At 32.9% G+C, this 21273-nt stretch overlaps 2 protein-coding genes across 3 annotated transcripts; one reads left to right on the forward strand and one right to left on the reverse strand.

Moving 5' to 3' along the window:
* The first annotated feature begins 1394 nt into the window (after positions 1–1394).
* On the forward strand, positions 1395–8308 carry LOC117913180 (stromal cell-derived factor 2-like protein). Its single transcript, XM_034828136.1, has 6 exons — positions 1395–1773; positions 2696–2836; positions 4090–4230; positions 6467–6516; positions 6603–6732; positions 7911–8308. The coding sequence occupies exons 1-6, from the start codon at positions 1669–1671 to the stop codon at positions 7992–7994; spliced, it is 651 nt and encodes a 216-aa protein (XP_034684027.1). The 5' UTR covers positions 1395–1668; the 3' UTR covers positions 7995–8308.
* A 3848-nt stretch (positions 8309–12156) lies between these two features.
* LOC117913504 (U-box domain-containing protein 12) lies at positions 12157–15670 on the reverse strand. 2 transcript variants are annotated; one of them, XM_034828495.1, is made up of 3 exons: positions 14941–15670; positions 13176–14146; positions 12157–12486 (listed from the first exon to the last, which is right to left on the reverse strand). In XM_034828495.1, exons 1-2 carry the CDS (start codon positions 15495–15497, stop codon positions 13210–13212), a joined length of 1494 nt encoding a protein of 497 aa, XP_034684386.1. In that variant the 5' UTR covers positions 15498–15670; the 3' UTR covers positions 12157–12486; positions 13176–13209. The 2 variants fall into 2 exon arrangements, with proteins under 2 accessions (XP_034684386.1, XP_034684385.1); XM_034828494.1 differs by lacking the exon at positions 12157–12486 and having other exon boundaries at positions 13044–14146.
* Between the last annotated feature and the right edge of the window lie 5603 nt (positions 15671–21273).

Genomic DNA, 21273 nt, shown 5'->3' on the forward strand with positions numbered 1-21273 from the left:
TGGTCCATACTAAATTTCAAAATTTACATCTATTAAGTCGTTGGGCTTCATCCATCTTTTAGCCCATCACACAAAATTAATAAGTTTAGGCATTAGACATCACACCATTTTTTCATTAATACATCTTTGATACATCATAAATTTCAGCAATTTTTTTTTTTTCCATACATGTTCGATTTTTTGCTTGTATTATCGATATATCATAAATCACTAATATATATATCACCAATATTTCCCGTTATTTTCTAATATTTTCAATCGATATATTTTACTTATATATCGTATTCATCTTCTAAAATAATTATCGATATTTTCCAATGTTTTTATCATTGGTTTATAATAATAGCATTATATATATATATATATATATATATATATAATATATATTATATATATATATATATATATATATATATATATATATATACTCCTAACATTTAATATCATATTCTTATTTAATTACTATAATTTTTTTGGGAAAGAAATAATAAAATTTAAGGTAATGTATTCTATATAATTAAATGTAAAAAATATTTAATAACTAAATATTTATTTAACATTTTGTGATATAATGTGTAAAATACTTTAATATAAATATTTATTCCTTACCTTAAAAAGGTTTTTATGTGTTTTTAAATCTAAAAACACTTTAAAAAAACCAAACACACACTTAAAATTAGTTAAAAACTTATATATTTTAAAATTATTTTATCTTTACATAAAAATCTCTTTATTTTCTTTGTCTTGTATTAATTTTTCAAATAAAAAAAAAACACATTGGTGAATATAATTAAATAAATAGGATTAGAACAATCAAGGTAAAGAAAACATATCAGCTGATTGAAGAAACTTTAACATTATATTTGATTCCTAAAAAATATTTAAAAAAATAATTTTCTCATGTTTAATTGTACTAACAAAAATATAAAATAAAATAAAATATAATTAAAATTAGTTAAAAACTTATATATTTTTAAATTATTGAATTTTTTTATTGATAAATTAAAATAAGTAAAATGGTTTGAAAATAACAAATAAAAATAATTTATTAACTTTTTAACTTTTAATCTTTTTCTTTTTTTTTTTCCACTTTTTCTTTTCTCCTCATTTTCTCCGGAATGTACCGGAACCAAACATATTACTGATAGTGAAACCAGATAGGAGCAGAGTACGGAAGAAGGCATATATGTTCCAAAACAGGGGAAACATAAAGGCTGAAGAAACGGTGAAACTAAAGCGACGTCGTTCGGAACAACAGGATCGGACGCTGGCAAGGGAAACGACGTCGTTGCTCAAATCACAAGTCTCCACGTCATCTAAATATCCACGTTCCGCCCTTTAATTGGCTGCAAACATGTCATTACAACACAGCTAACCCACCCGCCCTCCCCTCAAATTCACTCACACCAGAACCAACCCGCCTGCAAAATCAAAAACCAAAATCCATCACGTAATCCCAAGAAATCCCAGAGCTACGCTCTGGATAGTACACCAGATCGCGACGTGGCTCCATCAGGGCCGCCCACGCTCTCCCGAAGAAAACTCCTTTCTAAATCACCACCGTCGTCATCGTCATCATCACGAGCACCGTCAAGGATCGTACACAGAGAATCGCGGCCCCTTCCAGTATACCAGAAAAGGTGGTTTGTGGTTGCAGTGACGTTCTTCATGGCTCTCCCCTTCTTCGTTCTCGCTCTGTTCGTCTTGTTCGGTCTCGGCTCCGATCACGGCTCGGCTTCATCGGCTCATGCCGCTAATTCTGAAGAAGTTCAGGTGCTTAAACTTTTTTTTTCTTTTATTTATGATTTTTAATTTTGATTATTTGTTGAGGTTGTGGCTTGTTTAATTGGTGACATGGGAAGCGAAAAGAGAAGGAATCAATGCTTAAGGGTCTGTTTGCTTGCTGAATGAATGAACGGAATTATAAATTGAAGGAGATAGCCTGTGCAAGTTCATGAGAGGATCTGAAATAGAATAAACTCAGTTTTGTTCCAGGAGATGAAGAGAAGATTAAAAATATACATTTTTTTTTAAGGCATTTAGGTGTGAAAAAATTTTGTTTGGCTGTCGGGAAAATGAAGGAAGGGAAACCAAATGAAATATAAGAGTAGGTTTTGAATCTTAGAAACACACAGATATATAATTATTATTATATTTTTTTCTTTTAGTACTCAGAAAAGAAAAATGGCTGAGAAAATGTAGGAAGAGTAGAGAATCTAAAATTTTGAATACAAGAATTTTCCTTTTTGGTAACTGAGAAAATGGGATAGCTGAGAAAGATAGGAAAATAGAAAATTAAAATGTTCAATGTTAGAAGTTAGAATGTTTATTCTTTGGGACATGAGGGATAATAATATAAATATTGCTAGGAAAATGTCGAAAAAGAAATAAAGTAAATTTTGAATCCCCTTTTTTCATAAGGTGAGTGGGAGAAAAACAACCAAGAGGATGTGGAAAGGAAAAAAACTCTTAAATTTATCCTTCTTTGGTGCTTGGGAGATACAATTCTCCATTCAACTGCACCTAAAATAAGTATTTGCTGTTAAGGTGAGTGTTTTATTTAAGGAAGTAAAACAATGCAAAACATGAGATAGAAAACAATATTTCCATTAATTTGCTCACAGTTCTTCTCTTCAGCACCCAAACAGGTTAATTGAACTGGCAGATTTCAATTTTCAGTTTTTTGGCTTGGCAGATTACTTATGGAACTGTTCTTAAGTTGATGCATGAGAGGACTAAGTTTCGGCTACATTCCCATGATGTACCCTATGGCTCTGGCAGCGGCCAGCAATCTGTCACTAGCTTTCCCAATGTTGAGGATTCCAATAGCTATTGGGTATTTTCCCTTTCCTCCTCTCTGCTGTATTGTTAGATTTTGTAAATGAGACTTTTGTAATGATTTGTAGTAAATAAACAGGTAACTCCTGGGGTGAATTTTCAAATAAATGGGTGGGTTTATTGGCGTTTGCTTCAAAATATAAGAGAGGAATTGTGCCACATACTGTTAGATAGGGTGTTTAGTATAGGTTCTTATCCTATATAGCATTGATAATTTATTTTTAGGTTTTCTCATGATGGTTTTCATTTATTTACACATGTGAAAATTTTTTATGGAATGCCAATTTGTTACCACAGAATCGATCTTTTCTGATGTTATGGCACAAATAAGTATGAAACCTTTCAGGACTAAACTACACCATGTTTGATTCAATTTCTTTAATCTATCTCACAAGAACTATAGTAATTCAAATTTCAACACTGATTTCAGTGTGGAGTTTAGAATCACTTTGATTAGGAGGATAGGACTCGGTTTTTGATTTTCTATATCATTGTTTGAAATGGTGGAACCATTGATGAAAAATGAATCTAGAAGAACTTGGAAGGAAATCCATGTAGTTTTCAGTTCAGTCCAAATGTGGGCAGAATTGGATGGGAATATGTAAAGGCAGAAGTTATCAATATACAACTTTCTCCATTTACTTCCGAGAGAAAGAGAGTGAGTGAAGGAGCAGAATCACATTCCTTCCTTTTCCCTAATTGGAATTCCTTTCCATGCTAAGGATTTTACACAGTGCCATTCCCCTGAAAGTGACAGTTTTAGACCAAACCTGTTAAATTGCAGGTAGTCTTGGAAAGCCCTTGAGATGTTCGCTTGGAAAGAAACTTGGATAAAAAGTTTGGTTAGCACCAGCAGTGCACATGTGGATAAAAAAACATATAGAAATTTCTGGGATCTCCAAGATTCAAGCTATGCCTGCAGAATTTTTAGTTATTTCAGTGAATATCAAACCACAAGTTGGTTTTTACATGTCCAACAGGATTTTACGCAAATTTGGCTGGTCCTTGATGCAGCTTTATCAAACAGATTCTTAAAGTCTGCCGCTTAATTTTAATTTCATCCTGCCAAGTTCTTAAGAGGAGACAAATCTCTGCCCTGTAACTTCAGAAAAAAATGATTCTATATTGGTAAAATTGGTGTTCTATTTTTTTTCCTTGTAGAAATTATTTATCTGGGCAGGAAGACTGGTCAATAGTCAATTTGGAGGATAACTTTTAACTTTTAGATTAAAATGGGGTTTCCTTGCACAGATTGTTAGACCTCAGCCAGGGACATCTGCCAAACAAGGTGACACCATTAAAAGTGGGACGATAATCCGGTTGCAGCACATGAAGACCAGAAAATGGCTGCACAGCCATTTGCATGCATCCCCAATATCAGGCAACTTAGAGGTTAGCCTTTTTCCCCTTTTTCATCTTTTCTATCTTTTCTTTGATAAATGCTTTCCCTCTTTTCCCATAGTCACTTTATATCATGCACATTTTTTGTGAGATGATACATGAATAGAAGTTGCAAATTGAGATGCAGCATATATGCTTTTATCTGGACCTAAGGAGGATTGGACCACCCTTGTTTCATATCATGCACAATTTTTGTGAGCTAATACATGAATAGAAGGGCTATGCAGTGATTGGCCTTCATTTAGATGATATCCCAGGAACTGAATTTTCTTATCAATGATTTTCTCAGCTTTTTAAAAAGAATATTAATGATTTTTTGTTTCTGTGTTGTGCTAACTAGATAACTCTCATAGTTGCCAGGATGCTTTCCATGGAATAATTGTTGAATTTTTAAACATCTAGTATTTATTTCAAGGATATACGGAGTGGTAATTTTTTTCTAAAGGCTATTATGGAAATCTCTCGGTTCAATGTATTACACCTTCTTTGCAGTTTATATTATTCAAATCATAGTTGTTAAAAACTTACAATGCACCATACAATACAATGATATGGTACATATCATATGGAAATTGATACGTATCAAAATTCATATCTTATTTAAAGTGTATTTTATGATACATATAAAATACACATATAATATGTGATACATGATACATACATCTTCAATTATTTTCATAATTTTTAAGAAAATCAAATTCATTGGTTTTTCTTTTTCTTTTTTCTTTTTTAAAGGAATTATTATATCAATTGATTAAAATATACAAAAAGATTAGAAATTGATCACAAAAGGGAGAGGGGGTAATAATGGTGATTGGTGAATAAAAACTTTTATTTAATATATTAGGTTTTCTCTCTCTCTTATCTTTTTTTTTTCTTTTTTTCTGCAAGAAAGGAATAACGATGAACATGAAAAGTTGGAACTTTGGGAATGACATATATATCAATAACAAATACGAGTACATCTAGTTAGAATTTGGAATTCAAAATCAAATGTAAAAATTTAAAAAGTTTCTTTTTGTGGATTTTATGATGAACCCATACATTCAACTCATATTTTGTTAAATTATACTTTTCAAAACTCTAGTATTCAATGTTTTCATGTTGTTAAGATATAAGCTTTAAATTTTACTATCTTTCATGAAATTGGTAATAGTACTCTATACTTCATGTTTCCAATATATATGCACATGTAAGCATGTTTTCTCTATTTATTTTTCACTATAAAAAAATTATGATACACAATACAATATGATTCACAATACGGAAAATAGAAAAACGATATATGATATGTTTTGCAAGTTAACAACTATGACACAAATAAGTTCTCTTGAGTTATAACCGATATGGACTCTTATTGACCGCTATTTACAAAATGAATTTTGAGTGAGGTGAACCTTAGATTTTAGTCTCTTGTTTGGCTAAACCAGAAATCACAGTGGCAATGATAACATCTTCTGGACATTCCTCTAGCTGCCTTTTGCAGGCCTTAAATTGGAAATTTAAGTTGCTTCGATTGGTACTCATACTCATGATTTAGGGTCCTCATTCTTTCTTCTATTCCAGGTCAATTGTTTATCAATCCAATACTTCTCCATTCAGCTATACTCAGTTTGTATTCATGTTTTCTTTTCAAAACTGCTTGCCCTTTTGATACATGACCATGTGTTGCTATTTTTTATTTATGAATATTCCTATGAGCCTAAATGTATTACAGCTGCATGGTTAGCCCAAAAAGCAACATGAATTCAGAGTGGACTGCTTTTCTTTCCCTCTTGATTTCTGTCCAGGTTATATTCTTTTACTGGCAAACAAAGCCCCTCTAACTCCTGTATGACTTTGACATAAAGAGGGGCTGCTATCCTTTGCCTCTTGATATCCGTCCATATGACTCGACAATGCTACTTGCTAAACATCAAATAGTTGAGATAAAATGTCAAAATTTTGTTTAAAATAGCGAGATATTGATTGATAGTTGTAAACTTATTTCATTTTATTTATCCTTTTTGTTTAACAGTTGACCATTTATGTCATGATTGCTTTCAAGTTTTCTTGGTCTTTGTTTCTGTGGAAGTTGTCTTGTTATTGAAACTTATAGACAGTTCAGTGTACACTCTTATGTTCAACTTCAACTGAAGCAGGAAATTTTCTTTTATCGATTGAAGAGCTAATAAAACTGATTAGGTTCACATTTGGTGATGCAACTCTCATCATATGCTTGGTGCAGGTGAGCTGCTTTGGATCAGAATCTGAATCTGATACTGGGGACTATTGGAGGTAAGACCCAAAATAAACTTATCCAGTTTGGAATATTTATTGTCATCATGTACGGCTTGTGCTTTAAACTGCGCCATTTTCTTTAGGCTCCTAATTGAGGGGAGTGGGAAAACTTGGAAACAAGATCAAAGGGTTCGGCTTCAACACGTGGACACTAGTGGCTACTTACATAGTCATGACAAGAAATACACACGGATAGCTGGTGGACAGCAAGAGGTGAGAAGGGAAAAATTACAACTATTCGTTGAAAGAATGATGAAATTAGATATTGCAATTTGTTTGGTGCTATTCTCAATTATAACTTTTGGAAGAAGATAGGGCTGCAACTTTGGTGGGTTGGTCGAGTTGATGGCTAATTCAAGTTTAATTCAAATTAAAAAACAATCAATCCGAGTTCAACCCAATCTGACTTCTAAGTTGAGGTACTCAATCCAAGCTCAATTCAACCTCATTTTTCTATACTCGGGTTGAGTTCGGGTTGGTCAGATTAGATTCGGGTTGGTTGGTTGATGGAGTTGCATAATTCAAAATTCATCTATAATGTTTTTTTTTTTAAATCTATATATTTATATGAAATTTTGAATAGTAAATAAGACAAAATTTCAAGACTAGTAGTCAAAAAAGTAAAAGAAAATTTATATATCTTTCTAAAATAATGAAAAAATATATGATATAATTTAATTCGATTTTTTTTCCTTAGAATTTTAAAAGAAAAATATTATAACTAGGGAAAAGTATGTTTCCATACATTCATATGAAAAAAATCACAAAATAGAACTCAAGTTTATAAAATACAAATTTCAAGCAACAATCTAAAATTAATTAGCATTTCATGTATTTTTTTTATCAAAATTTTACCTTTGACAATTCAAGTACTTTTTGATGATATCAATACTACCTTTAACCATCTAGGTTTTACATTTGACTTCATTTTTATAGAGTTTTTATTTTTTAATTATTTTTATATGAGTGCATGAAAACTCATTTTTTTCCTAATAAATATAGTAAAAACATTCAATAGGGTTTAAGTTAGGCTTAAGTTATTTGAATCCAACCCAAATTGAGCTTAGGTTGAAAAAAGTCAACCAAAGCATTGAACATGATTGTCCAAGCCCACCCAAACAGTGGGTTGGATTCGGATCAGGTCAAGTCACCCAAGTTGCACCCCTAGTGAACCCAATACAATTATAATCTCTGCCACCAATGGTTGCCAACTGGCCTTGTCTGCCTACCCATTTTTTGCAAACTCTCATTTGAAAACTAATAGTATATATGAAAAAGCATCATCAAAACATAACCATTATCCCAGTTATTTCGCAGTGACATTTAGTTCATGCCATGGGTAAACAATGCTAGTATTTTGTGAAACATTAAAGGTCTATATGCTTGTATAGGTATGTGGTATCCGAGACAAGCGGGCTGATAACGTCTGGCTGGCAGCAGAAGGCGTCTACCTGCCGGTTACTGAAAGCAAGTAAAAGTTTAGAAGTGATGACAATTGGAAGCCATACTCTAATGTCAAAACAGGTACATGGGTTTTGGATTCTTTGGTGGCTGGTGCCTGCAGTTCTTGTAATAGCTATAGATAAATATTCCTACTAATTAAAAGAAGGAACACGCCCTGGGGTAGCCTTTGGCTCAGGGGTACCCTCTGGAAATGTTAATGCATGGATTGTATGAATGCCTTTTGTACTTTTTAGGAGTAACTCTCACAATTGGCCATCATTGCCACCACTTTGATGATTCTCTCTTTCCCTGACATTACAGAGGCAAGTAAAGTATCTCTTAAGTACATGCAGAGTGTTTGGTAGCAGGGCTGCACTGTTCCGATCTAGGGTAAGAATAACATGTTCCGATCTAGTCTTTCACGTTTTCCCCGTCTTAGGTTCGCATTTATTGTCCTTCCCAATTAAGTGGAATCCCAAGTAGTCATAAAAATCCAACTCTACAGCTTTAGCTCTGAGAACAAACTCTGCTCTTCTGCTGTGATGGTCCCCATTTTTCGCTAGACATACGATGGCGATTGGGTGGGGGGGAGAGGTTTTGGTAATAAAATTTGTCCACATGTTCCATGTTTATGGCAGGGCAAACATCTTCAGATGCCTTTATAATGATGCCCACCGACACCTCTCTACTCCTTCTCAATTTCATTTCTACTTGAAGTAACCTCTTCCATCCATACTTTTAGACTCTGTTGGAATTGTTTCTATTCAAAATTCTTCTAGTGAAAATGTTTTTTGGAAAATCATTAGTGCATTACAAGCAACTTCTCTACTTTAAAAACAGTTTTTATATTATAAGTGCTTTTAAGAAAAGCACTATCAAATGGACTCTTGCTGCTGCAACATAACTTCGTTTTTCTTCGTAATATAATGAACTTCTTCAAAACCCCTTATCAACCAAGCTATTTTAAAAAAGTTATTTTAAACCATAAGGAATAAACAATACAAAAAGAAAGTAATGAGTTAGGTTTTGTGGGTCAACCAAGCATTCAATGGGATGTCCTTGCGGGTGGAAAATATTCACGTGCAGCCAAAGATTTCAGGATTGCTGTTTTTTTTTGTTTCTTCCCAACCTCCACCCACCGCCTCGTTGAAAGAGAATTTTATGATGTTCAAAATTTTCTCACAAATCCTAACAACCTTAAAGAAAAATGCTACGCTTTGACTTCAAGAATGCATACCATGGCGACTAAAAATCAATGCTTAAAATAAGTATATACATTGATAATCAATTGGTTATTGGAAGAGTATAAAAATCATATAGACAATGGTAAATCTTGATATATATGTTAAAGATATAATATCATGAGACAATTACTTTCAAATGGAATAAATCCATTGATTATTTCAAAATAAAGAATAACCTTATAGATCCATTTACTAGAGGTTGTCAAAATATAAAGTAAATTGTTTATCTAAAAGAACGAGATTCATGTCCATGGCCAAAGAGCCTTGTATCCCAACCTAGTTGACCAGAGATCCTAAGATCTAGGTTTAAAAGGGCAACTAAGTTATGAATGACTCGAAAAAAAAAAAAAAAAAAACTAATAGATTATATCTCATGTAAGAATGTTTTAATTTGATATTTAACGCAATATGTTTTATTTATTAAACCATGAAGTGAAAGTGTATCACATGGGCCAAGTGGAAGAATGAAATAATTTTATGTGGCCCATGTGTATATTATTTATTAAACATAGAGTCTAACTTTTATCTCAAGCAATCTTATTTATAAATTTAATGTCCATTTGATTTTACTTAGTAGTCCATATATTTTCAATAATTTGCACAACACTTCTAAGAAGCCAATCGTCCATGAGATAACTAAAGTATAGTGAAGTTATATTAAAATTATATATTAAAGAAACAATTTAGTATAAAATTAGAGATAATTTCATATTTAACTCCTCATAAATAGGAATAACTTTGAAAACAAATTTTCAATTACTATAATTGAATAGACAATTTAAAAAACATGTCATATTTTTCTCAAAATAACTGTGTGCTCGTCTGCACCAAATGATGGCTCTTGTGAATGATTTGGGCAACGCCATATAGCAGTGTAGTACATAAAATGTATGTAAAAGCAAAGAAGATGAGAAAAGCCATTGCCACAATGCTTCCTTGTTTCATCAAAGTGGGTGATGCACACCATATGGGTTGTAAAGTGTAGCTTTAGTGCCAAGGAGTTAGCCTTGATCTTTAACCAAGAAAGTGGTTGGGGCCCGCCTGATTAAAGGGTCGGGATCAATGGATCAAAGGACTGACAAATCATGTGGGTTTAGTACATAGGAGATGAGGAAAGGTCCATATGGGGGGTGATATGATTGAGGTAAAGGGCCATGGCCATGTCCTCTTGTAACCCTTTAACAACATCACCCCTTCCCATGCACTTTCCTCCCACCTATGACCCAACTACTTTTGTTTCCTTCCCTTGGTTTTATTTTTCTTCAAATATAGAGATACAAAATTTTGGTATATAACTAAATTCTTCAACTCCCCCCAACCCCCACAAGACTAGAGAAAAGCCAAACTCACACTATATCCCATTTCAAGTCTCAACTAACTTGACCTCTTGGACAACCCCCCACACCCTTCTTTCTTTTTACTCATATATATATATATATATATATATATATATAACCAAATTCTATATAAATATAACCAAAATTTCAACCTATACTAATGCATCAACATTTTATATAAGGCAATGGGAAGAAGGTCAAGTCTCCTTATGCTAAATGGCATGGTTGGAGAGAGACACTTCAGGGTACAAAACATTACCCTAATAACACAAATTAGGGCACAGACCCCACACAAACATCACCCACCTATAAAGTCGTCAAAAAGATGAAGGTTATCATCACATTTGCCCCACAATATGCACCATTTCTCCTAGGAATTGAATACAGCTAATGCCCTCACTCCATCTTCTCCCTTCTGCATTATTGTTTCTATAATTTTCAATGTTATCGTTTTCCATTCTTCAATTGTTTGTTTTGTCCTTTTTTTTCAATTGACGAAATCAAAGGGAACCCCATCAGAATTCAGAAATTCAAATAGCCTTCAATAAGTTTCTCAGCATACAAAGATATAATAATAACTACAGCAAAATCTCTATACAAAAAGTTATTACTTTTTTCACATTTTTCCCAGCATTTAATATAGCAAATCATTTACATGGACAATACAGTTGAACATAAGAGTAGGACCATCGATCAGCTGGTCCAGATTTACATTTAGTACAATGTGAACAGTCCCCATAGGCATGTACAAATTTGTCTTGATATAAAAATAGTTACCCACAAACTACATATGTTTCCTGGTGAAGGTAACTTGAATGTCGTTTGCATTGTCAAACCCTATCACGTCTCTCATGACTTGCAATAACAATGACTTTGGTAAAACCCCAGAACGTTGTAAATTAGCTTCACCTAACCCTACTGGATGCCTCTAATGGATCCAAGAAATTCTATTGTGGGGTATTTATTGGTACTTGGCAACGTACAATAAGGTTGTACAGACCCCACAACAGGGACTAAAATAATTTATAAATAACCAAAATGGAAGAGAAATATCCCTGTAACAACTGGCATTTCCCCACCATCACATCCTACTATAATGCACATCCCTACTATGAGTTAAAACAATCAATGGCCGAACAAAATTCCTCCCCCATCGGATCATTGCACAAATTATGAAGTTTGGTGCCAAAATGACACCTATGCTAAAAAAATATCCACCGCAACCTTTCCAAACTTATCATCAAATTAACTCTCCACACCTAATATTTCCCCTTTTTTAACTGGGCTGAAACCATATTTTGATTTAAAAAAAAAAAAAAAAAAAAAGGGCCCCTTCAATACAAATCAGAGGCCTTATTTTCTTCATGTAAGCTAATTTGATAATAAGTTTAGGAAGGTGGTATGGGGAATAATATTTTGGCCATAAAGGCCACTTTGACCCAAATTTCAAATCATAACCCTAACCCATCTAAACCTGCATCTTAGTGAAGCCTTGTTGGAGCAAACCTTTAAAAAAAGAAAAAAAAATTGAAGGCCCAAAATGGGTCAAAACAGGAGGGATGATGATTCGTAGAGCTCCGAGAAACTACAGAATGCACGTACACTTTAGTATGTAATAAAAAAGAGGAGATAAGGATATGATTGCAGAGGACAAAGTAAAAAACAATTGCTCATATGATATCATTACAACAAAATATTTACACCTAACAGAAAACAGATCTCAAAAAAGGGACCAAAAAAAGAGAGACCACGGAAAATTAAAGATTCACAAGGAGGAAAAAAGAAAAAGGGAAAAACTAGCTACACCCCACAATGGATATTATATGATACATATATACCTGGAGGGGACAAAACTGAACACAGTTATTTTAACCACAAACAGCTCAGATTCTTCCCCCTCCTATCCAAATTGGGTCACGAATCTCCATCTCCTTGGTTGTAATCTGTCATAGTTCATAGTAAGTAGTGTTAATAAACAAGGTCAAAGCATTAAATTAACAGAGGGCACATAGCACTACTGTTAAACTAATCAAAGAAACAAGGGGGTATGCACATAAAAATTCAATTCAACTCTGTAATTCCAAAGATTCCGGATGAAACTCTCAGACCTAAAAGTGAAACCCAAGAAAGAAAAAGATTCCCTGAGAGAAAAGTAGTGAATGGTCTTTATTACTTTGCAGAAGAAAAATGACCAAGACCTCTTCTAACAGATATAAAATTAAGCGCAGAGGCAAAGACATGAACAAAAAAGTGTACAAATGAAAGCGACCCTTTGATTGAAGGGGTCAGCGAAATCTTATGATTAAAGCAGCCCTAAAAATTTTCCAAATTTGCATGACACCCCCCCAAAGTTATGGCGGAATTAGAGGGGGCCGTCAGCGAATTTTGTGATGGAAAATTTTTGAGGTTAACAGCCATGAAAATAGTAAGCTTTTTTCATGCTGAAGGGTAGTACCAGATTCAGACAACCAAAAGGGCATTTTTAACTAGCCAAAGAAAGGGCTCACCAAAATCAAAATCTCCGGAGAGATCCATAAGATAATTATGCAAATTTTTAATAAATAATAACTAATATTTGGACCAATTACAAGCTACAGAAAACAGAAGCACAGGAGATGAAAGAAGGACTAACTTCTGGATTTGTGTGTGACATGGAAGAAATATTCTCAAAATGGTAAGCTCTTTGAAGTTGAACTTGATGTGAGCGCCTTGAAATGATCCGATGGAACAAAGTCTTGTGGCAAATTGGCCCTCTTAACAATTCTCCTCATGTTATTCTGCAAACTCTGCTGGACTAATTGCTTCACTGCCTTTTTCTCCTCACTCATCATGTCTTCCTCCTCCTCGAAAGCCTCCTTGGAACTGAGATTTGGATTCGCAGATGAGGAAGATGATCCACATATGGGAGCAGATACTCCAACGCTACCCAAACTGCCACCATAACTTTCTGAAACCTGCTTCCCTTTATCAACCCTCAAACACTCCAAAATCCGGGAGGCCCTCTTTTGTGCTAATGTGCTGCCTAAAAGAGACAATTCAAGTAGGGAAGATACAATTCCAGCATCAATCATAGCCTGTCTATCTCCATAAGATTTGTGCGCCATTACCATCAAGATATAAGATGCCTTCTCCTGGCAACCTGGAGAGTCATTCCAATTCATAACATCAATCAAAATAGGGAATGCATCTGGCACAGTGCTGATAGCCTTTCTACCTTCTGGGGTAGATACCACATTGCTTAAAATTGAGAGGATTCTTTCACTCACTTCCATGTCCCCCAATGTATTTAGCAGAAATGAGACAAAATCAGTTTCCAGAATTACTGAAATGTTCAAAGGTAATATGGAAAGATTGTATAGCGCTCTCAAAGAGTCTTGCATTGCTTGGGAACTGCTGGTCTTGTCCAAATTTTTTAGGGTTCTTACTAAAATTGGAACGGCCCCAGAAGAACCAATAATTGACTTGTTTGAGTCTAATGCACTTAAGCCAAGAAAATTTGCGACAACTGCTTCAGAGACAGCTGAATTTGGGGGTTCATTTGGAGATTCAATGAGCTTTAGCATCTTGTGGACAGCTCCTGCTTTGACAATGGCTGCTTTGTTCCTACAAAAGGGTTAATTAAGGGTGCATTAACACTTCAATTCAGAACAGTAGACACGTTGCAGAACAAATCAGAAGTAGAGAAAAATGTGAGGAACACGGAATTACAAAAGGATGGGAGAAAATAATTAAGCGATGATGTAAGACAATCAACACACAGTGCAAATATTCAAGACTATTTCAACAGGCGCAAAACACGCAATAGTTGGGAAACATGGAAAATGACTTGTCCTGGATCACGTCTGTCGTAATAGTTTCTGAAAAATACAAATTAAAAAAAAGGACAAAAGCGCCTATTAGAAAAATAATTTAAAAACCGAACACAATAAAAAGCATTATGATTTCTAAGATTGAAAAACGACCATACGGAAACAAGAGAACTTCACATCGGATCGGAGCAGCACATGGATTCACAGAAAATGAGTTGTCAATGCAGGTCTCAGAGAAATTGTTTCTAGAAATACAAAAAAAAAGATTGTAGAAAAAGGAAAAACCACATATTAAAATTTTGAGCCTAAAAAATAATAGAAAAGAACTATATTTTCAAAAAACAAATACTAATATCCGTTTGGCTGCCGAGAAAATGTAGGAAAAGAAAAGTGAATCTTGCAAAAATTTAATACTTTTTACCACACCAAAGCGACAGTTATAAAAAAACTCGTATTTTCTTCTCCGGTCATCAGGTTTCTCGGTAACCAAACAGAGCACCGAGCAACAAAATGACGTGACATAATGCCAACGAGAAATACCCAACTGAAACATTTCACCATTTAGAAGACAAACAGAATGTGACTTACTCATCGTTTCCGATCCCGAGATTAAGAAGAGCGTACAATGACGCGATCTGAGACTCCTGATCCTCAGAATCTAGCATCCCTACCAGAGGAGGAATGGCTCCGAGCATTGCGAGCGTAGTTCGAGCTTCCAAGTCTTCCTTCGCACGCCTCCTCACCTCCACCGCACCTCCACTCTTCCTCACTCCTTCCCCAACCTGAAGATCCCTTACCACGCGCTTCACCTCCTCAAACGCCTCAGTCTTCCTCTTCGTCTCTTCAGCATTCCCATCCTCTTCACCCCAACCCTCCCACGAATTCTTCAACAGCTCCGACAGCTTCTCCGATCCCTTCCTCCTCGGCTCCGATCGCTCTTGCGCCGGCTCCGGAGCCAGCGGCAAGGGCTGAACGCCTGCCACCTCATCTTCCCGGAAATGGCGGGAACCACCACAACGAACGAAATCAAATACTTTCTTGCGAAATGTCGCACCGGAGGATGACGAAAATAGACGAAAACTTCCACCGCCAGCGGCGCGGTTGAGGACTAACGATCCCACGTCGTTTCGCTCGCACTTGGCCATTCTGAGACTCCAGAGTCTACATTGCACAGAGGATTAGTAGAAAAATAGGGAGGAAGTAGAAAATGAGGTGAGAGAGTGATCACTTATAGTCTTATACTGCTCTCGAAGACTGATCTTCAGAGAGACAGAGAGAGAGAGAGAGAGAGAGAAAGGCTTGCCGGAGAAGCCATGGAAAGAAGATTAGCTGGGACCTTTGGCATTGGGAGTTGTGCACCGCCGTGTATATCACTCACACCTCACTTCACCCCACCCTCTCATCTCCACCGTCCACCTAATTGTCGTACCCTGTCTACGAAGCTTCGTGGATCGCTTTCGACCGTGGTGGTAGGGGCCCACACTCTGTGAGCCGTCCGATCTGAAGGGCGGTGTACCATCATAGAGTACGGAGCAGGGGGGGCGTCGATTGGGTGGTGTGAAGTGTGTGCATGCCTCTCTGACCCCAATCAATAGTGGGTCCCGCCCCCCAGAAAAGGCTGACCAACAGACTACCACGACATCCATATTAGGGCTTAATTTTCTGCCTTATTAACACAAATGCCACTGGCCCTTTCCTTTAACCTGCATTAGCGTCACATGTAAGCCATGATGCATCATATCAAAAAAAAAAAAAAACATGTTTTTTAAAAACACTTTGTTTTCATATATATGTTTTGGAATAAAAAAATAATTTATCATTTTTAGGAACAAAAAAATGTTTTCAAAAAATAATTCCCATACTTTAAAATACAATGATTCATATCATTTTTTGAGAATAAGTATAGATATAAATAATTTTATTAAATTTAATTATTAATTTTACCATCAAATTCTAGATCTCAAGTCAATAAAAAAGTATTATCCAAACAGAGTGTAAAATTCTCCTTTTCACACACCCAAAAGCATGCAATTTTTTTAATATATGTCTCCACTGCCCACTCACACCCCAATACCTTATAAAATATACTAAAAAACTTTATAAATATTACCAAACTTCAACATTATTCCAAGGGAATTTCATACATTTTTTTCTTTTTTTAGGAGCTAATCCAATTAAAACAATAAATAAATAAAATAAAATCAAACTCAACTCATAATTATTGGGTCTTTATGTTTCATAGCAAGATGGGATAAGGCCAAAAAAATGATTCAAAGTAGTTAGCATACAAAAAATGATTATGAGAAATTTAGGGTTTATGTTGACAGCTGTTTTTAAGAACAATTTTATATTTTCATAACAAAACATAAGGAAACATATATGACAATAAAACTTGTGTTCTGGTTTTAGAAAATAAAATGTTTTTAAAAAACATCTTTCAATAGTTTTTAATTATTTTCATTTGTTTTTCGATAATGTTTTAAAAAATAATTATACAAATATGTTGAATTATTAAAAATAAAGCATTAGACATAAAAAAAATATTTTTAAAATATTAAAAATATGTTGAAAATATTTCATGTTTGGAAATAGATTTTTGTTTTATAAAACATTATAAAACAATTGTTGAAAATTGTTTTTGCAAAGAAGCCCTTACTTTCTTGGTTTATTTCACTTAGTTTGTCAGGGTGTGTGATTAGGGGGTGGTGGGTGAGGATGTGAAGGGTTTTCATCTACAAATCTGTGCTTTGATTAATTGAAGCTCTAAAGAGAAAACGACAAACAGTTGGATCTCAAAGATTGACATCTAAAAATGATTAAGGATTGTGAAATGTGAACTTTACATCCTCCAAATACATTTCTTAATTGCCTCGAAAAAATGTGCTTGTTTTCAAATTTGGATTTGGAATGTAAGTCCTATTTCAATAAAAATTGCAAATTAAAAATATTATGGATAGAGAAAATCTTCAAAGTATTTGTATTATTAAGGTAATGTTTCAAACTAATCTTGAACATATTTTTGACAAATATAGAAGGAAAATAGTTTTTTAATAATTTGTTGCAAACAAACTATTTTTTATAGTAAATTTTAGATGTTTTTAGTTGTTTTTTTATATGATGTTGTGAATAAGAATTGAAAATATGCAAAACACTTTGAAAATTTTTATATTGTATCTACTTGTGAATTTTTTTTTTTTTAGAAGATTGGTTTTTCATATACATAACATCTTAGTTGTATCTCACAAGAGTAGGAGGTCAAATAGAGAGACATTCCTTACAAGATCAAACAAACTAATACCTACATCATGCCCTTGCAAGGTCCAACAAACAAAATCGTATATTGTAGTGTAAAGGACCCTTAAACCAATTGTACAGATAATATATGTTTCAGACCTTAAAGGTCTTTATAACTTTAAAACACATCCATAAAATTAAGAAAAGTTTATTTATATATAGTTTTAGGAACTTTTTCTATAAGGTTAAATAAACAAACATCCATTGTTGGGTGAATAAATAAAATGACACATTAGGGTCAAAGATTGATTTTAAAACCATTAGTAACGGCTTACGCCCAATTGTATAAATATTATCTACTTTAAATCTTAAGGGTCCTCATGACTTTAAAATATGTTTGCAAGGTTAAAGAGGAGTTCGTACATAATCCAATGTGAAGATATCATGTCATATTTTTAGTCATAGTTATCAATTTATTAACTTTTATTAATTTTCAACCTCAACTATGTAAATTTAAGATTTGGAGTTTGCCTAAAAACTATTTTTATTTTGGCACTTTCATTTTAGAAAATATTAAAGAATTATTTATTAAAATTGTTGTAAAAAATTAAAGTCTGTTTCTAATTATCTTTGAAAATAGTTTTGAAAAACAACTTTTAAAACTTGTTATTTAATATTTCGTAAAATAAAAGTTTGTTTGAAAACTTAAAATGTTTTTAACTTATTTGTAATATTTTTAAAAATAATTTTTATATTTAATATTTTATTTTTAATCATTTTATATTTTTGTTAAAATAACTTTTAAAAAGCAAATGAAAACAATTTGAAAATAAATAAAATATTCACGTAAACAAGTTTTTATTTCAAACTATATCGAAGAGCCGTTTTGAAACCTCTTCACCCTTCATTTTTATCATGAGATATTCAAAATTTTCATCCAATCCCACCAACCAAACACCATTAATTTTTCCCCTTTCTTTCCTCTCTTCCCCCTACCAAAAAAATCAAGAACATAAATACCCACATAGCCATGCCCCCCTGTGTCCCAACCCCAAGCACAACGGGTGTGAATCGTATGATCACCAAGCCAAAATCTGGTGACGTATGCAGTTCCCTCTTCTGTTTCTGTAGAGTGACTGAGTGGCTTTGCATAGATGACGAGTCCATGTCCATTACCTAATAAATACTCCCCTGACCCACTTCCATATTTTTAGGGCTATCACCCCCCGCACCATCAGACCATGTTTCTAGGCCTCACCCCCCACCCTTCCCAACTTCTATGGCTTCTGAGGAAAGTCTAGGGCGCATGCCCTCATGCCCTCATGCCCCATTCCCTCTTACCCTACCCAAAACATGAGCCTCATTAATGGAGCAGGGCAGTGGTGAGACAGGATCTGCCATTTGATCATTTTGGGGTAAGTTGAGAGCATGGCTCAACCTTGGGTTCAGGGTTTATTAAAATATCCACTCTTATGGGCCCATTCACCATCCTCTTAACCCTAACCGACAGTACAATTTATTAACTCTTTAAAAAATATATGTATATATTTTTGCTCCCAAATTTGGAATAATTAACTAGAATTTCATAAAATATTAAATAAAAATAAATAAATAAATGAAAATGGGTAGCTAACATATTAATGGCATTAGTTATAAACTCATGATGAAATATTGAATGTGGGTACTGACTTCCTTTGCTCATTCAAATTTGGGGATGTCAGTCTCCTAACTTAGGCTTTCCACTTATTTATTGTGCCAAAATATTGGACCAACCACGCCTTTTTCATACGCACCATTGAGATTGAAATTTGATTAGGACCTATAACAAGGGCTACGGTGTATAATTGTTCGAGAGGGACGGAGGATATGATTGGATGAGATTTATTAGAGTTAGCTCGAGAGCAAATAATTAGAGATTGTTAGGTAACTGTTTTATAAAATAATTTTGAAAAATAGTTTTTTAAAACTATTTTTAATGTTTTGTAGAATAAAAATTTATTTGAAATTCTGAAATATTTTTAACTTGTTTTAATATTTTTAAATATGTTTTAAAAATAATTTTTTGTCAACTTTTTTTTAATTATTTATATATGTTTATATAATTATTTTTTTAAATAGCTTTCAAAAAACAAGTAAAAATAATTAAAAAATGTTATATGAAAATATCATATTTTTTATTTTTGAAAACAGAAAACAGTTTTCTGATTATCAAACATGTTTTTAAATTTTTTTTTAAAATTGAAATTATTTTTGAAAATAGTTTACAAACGACCCTTAATATCCCTTTGAATAGATTTTATGTTTTTTTTTTAAAAATAAAAAAATAATACTAACTTTTATATAACATACAACAACTTTTAAAAATTAATATTAAAATAATAATAATTTTAAAGACTATTTAAAAAAAATTAAGGTCTATATTTTTTATAGAACATATCCTACTTTGCTATAAAATTTCTAATTTCAAAAAAACAAAAAATCCAAACAATACATAATTAAAGTACTTTTAGCTTATAATGTTTTTTTATTTATGAAATAATCATGTAATAATTTCAACTAATTGTTTAGGTTTTTAAGAGTAATTTTAAAAAAAATTGATAAACAACAAAATTTTATTAGAAAAAACAAAAAACATTTCTCTTTTAAAATATCCCCAAAATTCTTAAATCTAAAATTTGAATTAAAGTACAATTTCATTAATTTAAAGCACTGTTGGTCTGATATGAACCCAACTAACAAAAATTGATGACATTGATTAGAATTGAAGTGGTTAGCTTCCTCTTTAATGTCAAAAATTTAAGAAAGTCAGTTGTTGCATTCCATGTGTTGGCAGCCCAAGGCTCCAATCATTTCTAGGCTATATATTTTCCTTTTCTCTGCTTTTTTTTCCTTTCTATTTTATTTATTATGTTAATGATTCTACCAAGAAAAGAAAATTAAAAAAATGGAATGATGCTAGAAAAAGTCAATAAAATTTGTCACATAGTCCACTATATGATGGTATTTTATAAGCACACTTTTTGTGTATGAGAATCCAAATATGTATTTTTTATTATAATATGGTTTGTGTGTAGCATGAGAGATGTGCTAATCTTGGATATAAAAGGAAGCCACCTACCCATGGCACATGTATTTGTTGGGTCTTTCTAGAGGGTACACATTTTTTATTGTAATTTTCTTCATTATTTTGGTTGGTTTTTGGATTAAGCTAATTAAATAAGTAGTTATTGTCTCATCTTGCTTTTAGGGGAAGCAATGTATATGTATATAATCATGATACATATGTAATTAATAATCAATTTTATTGGGCTAGACCTTATTTCTATTCTATTAGTGATAAATGCTACTTTTTTTTTTTATATATAGTTTTAATTCATTTTTGTTTTGAGATTAATTTTGTATAAATGTTGTTATGTTTATAAATTTATAGAATATATTATTCCTTAATTTTTATTATATTTATTTATTTTTATTATTTGTTACCATAATCGAACAACAAAAATAGATACTTTTTTCTCTTGTTTCTTTTATCGTCTTTGATACAATATGATATTGAAAGGGTTTTCTTTTTTCATAGGGTTTGTTCATTAATGATTTTTAATAATAGTTTTTTGTTTTATAGAATAAAAAAACATTTTTTTAACTCTAAAAACATGTTTCATAAAATTTTATGAAAAGGGTTTTTTT

The sequence above is a fragment of the Vitis riparia genome, chromosome 4, assembly GCF_004353265.1.
Source record: "Vitis riparia cultivar Riparia Gloire de Montpellier isolate 1030 chromosome 4, EGFV_Vit.rip_1.0, whole genome shotgun sequence".
Classification (NCBI taxonomy): domain Eukaryota; kingdom Viridiplantae; phylum Streptophyta; class Magnoliopsida; order Vitales; family Vitaceae; genus Vitis; species Vitis riparia.

Coding starts and splice junctions, on each gene's coding strand:
- LOC117913180 (XM_034828136.1), top strand. CDS start 1,669: ATGGCTCTCCCCTTCTTCGTTCTCGCTCTGTTCGTCTTGTTCGGTCTC. Junction 1,774..2,695: donor CTAATTCTGAAGAAGTTCAG/GTGCTTAAACTT, acceptor TTGGCTTGGCAG/ATTACTTATGGAACTGTTCT. Junction 4,231..6,466: donor CAATATCAGGCAACTTAGAG/GTTAGCCTTTTT, acceptor TGCTTGGTGCAG/GTGAGCTGCTTTGGATCAGA.
- LOC117913504 (XM_034828495.1), bottom strand. CDS start 15,497: ATGGCCAAGTGCGAGCGAAACGACGTGGGATCGTTAGTCCTCAACCGC. Junction 14,147..14,940: donor CTCGGGATCGGAAACGATGA/GTAAGTCACATT, acceptor ACCCTTTTGTAG/GAACAAAGCAGCCATTGTCA.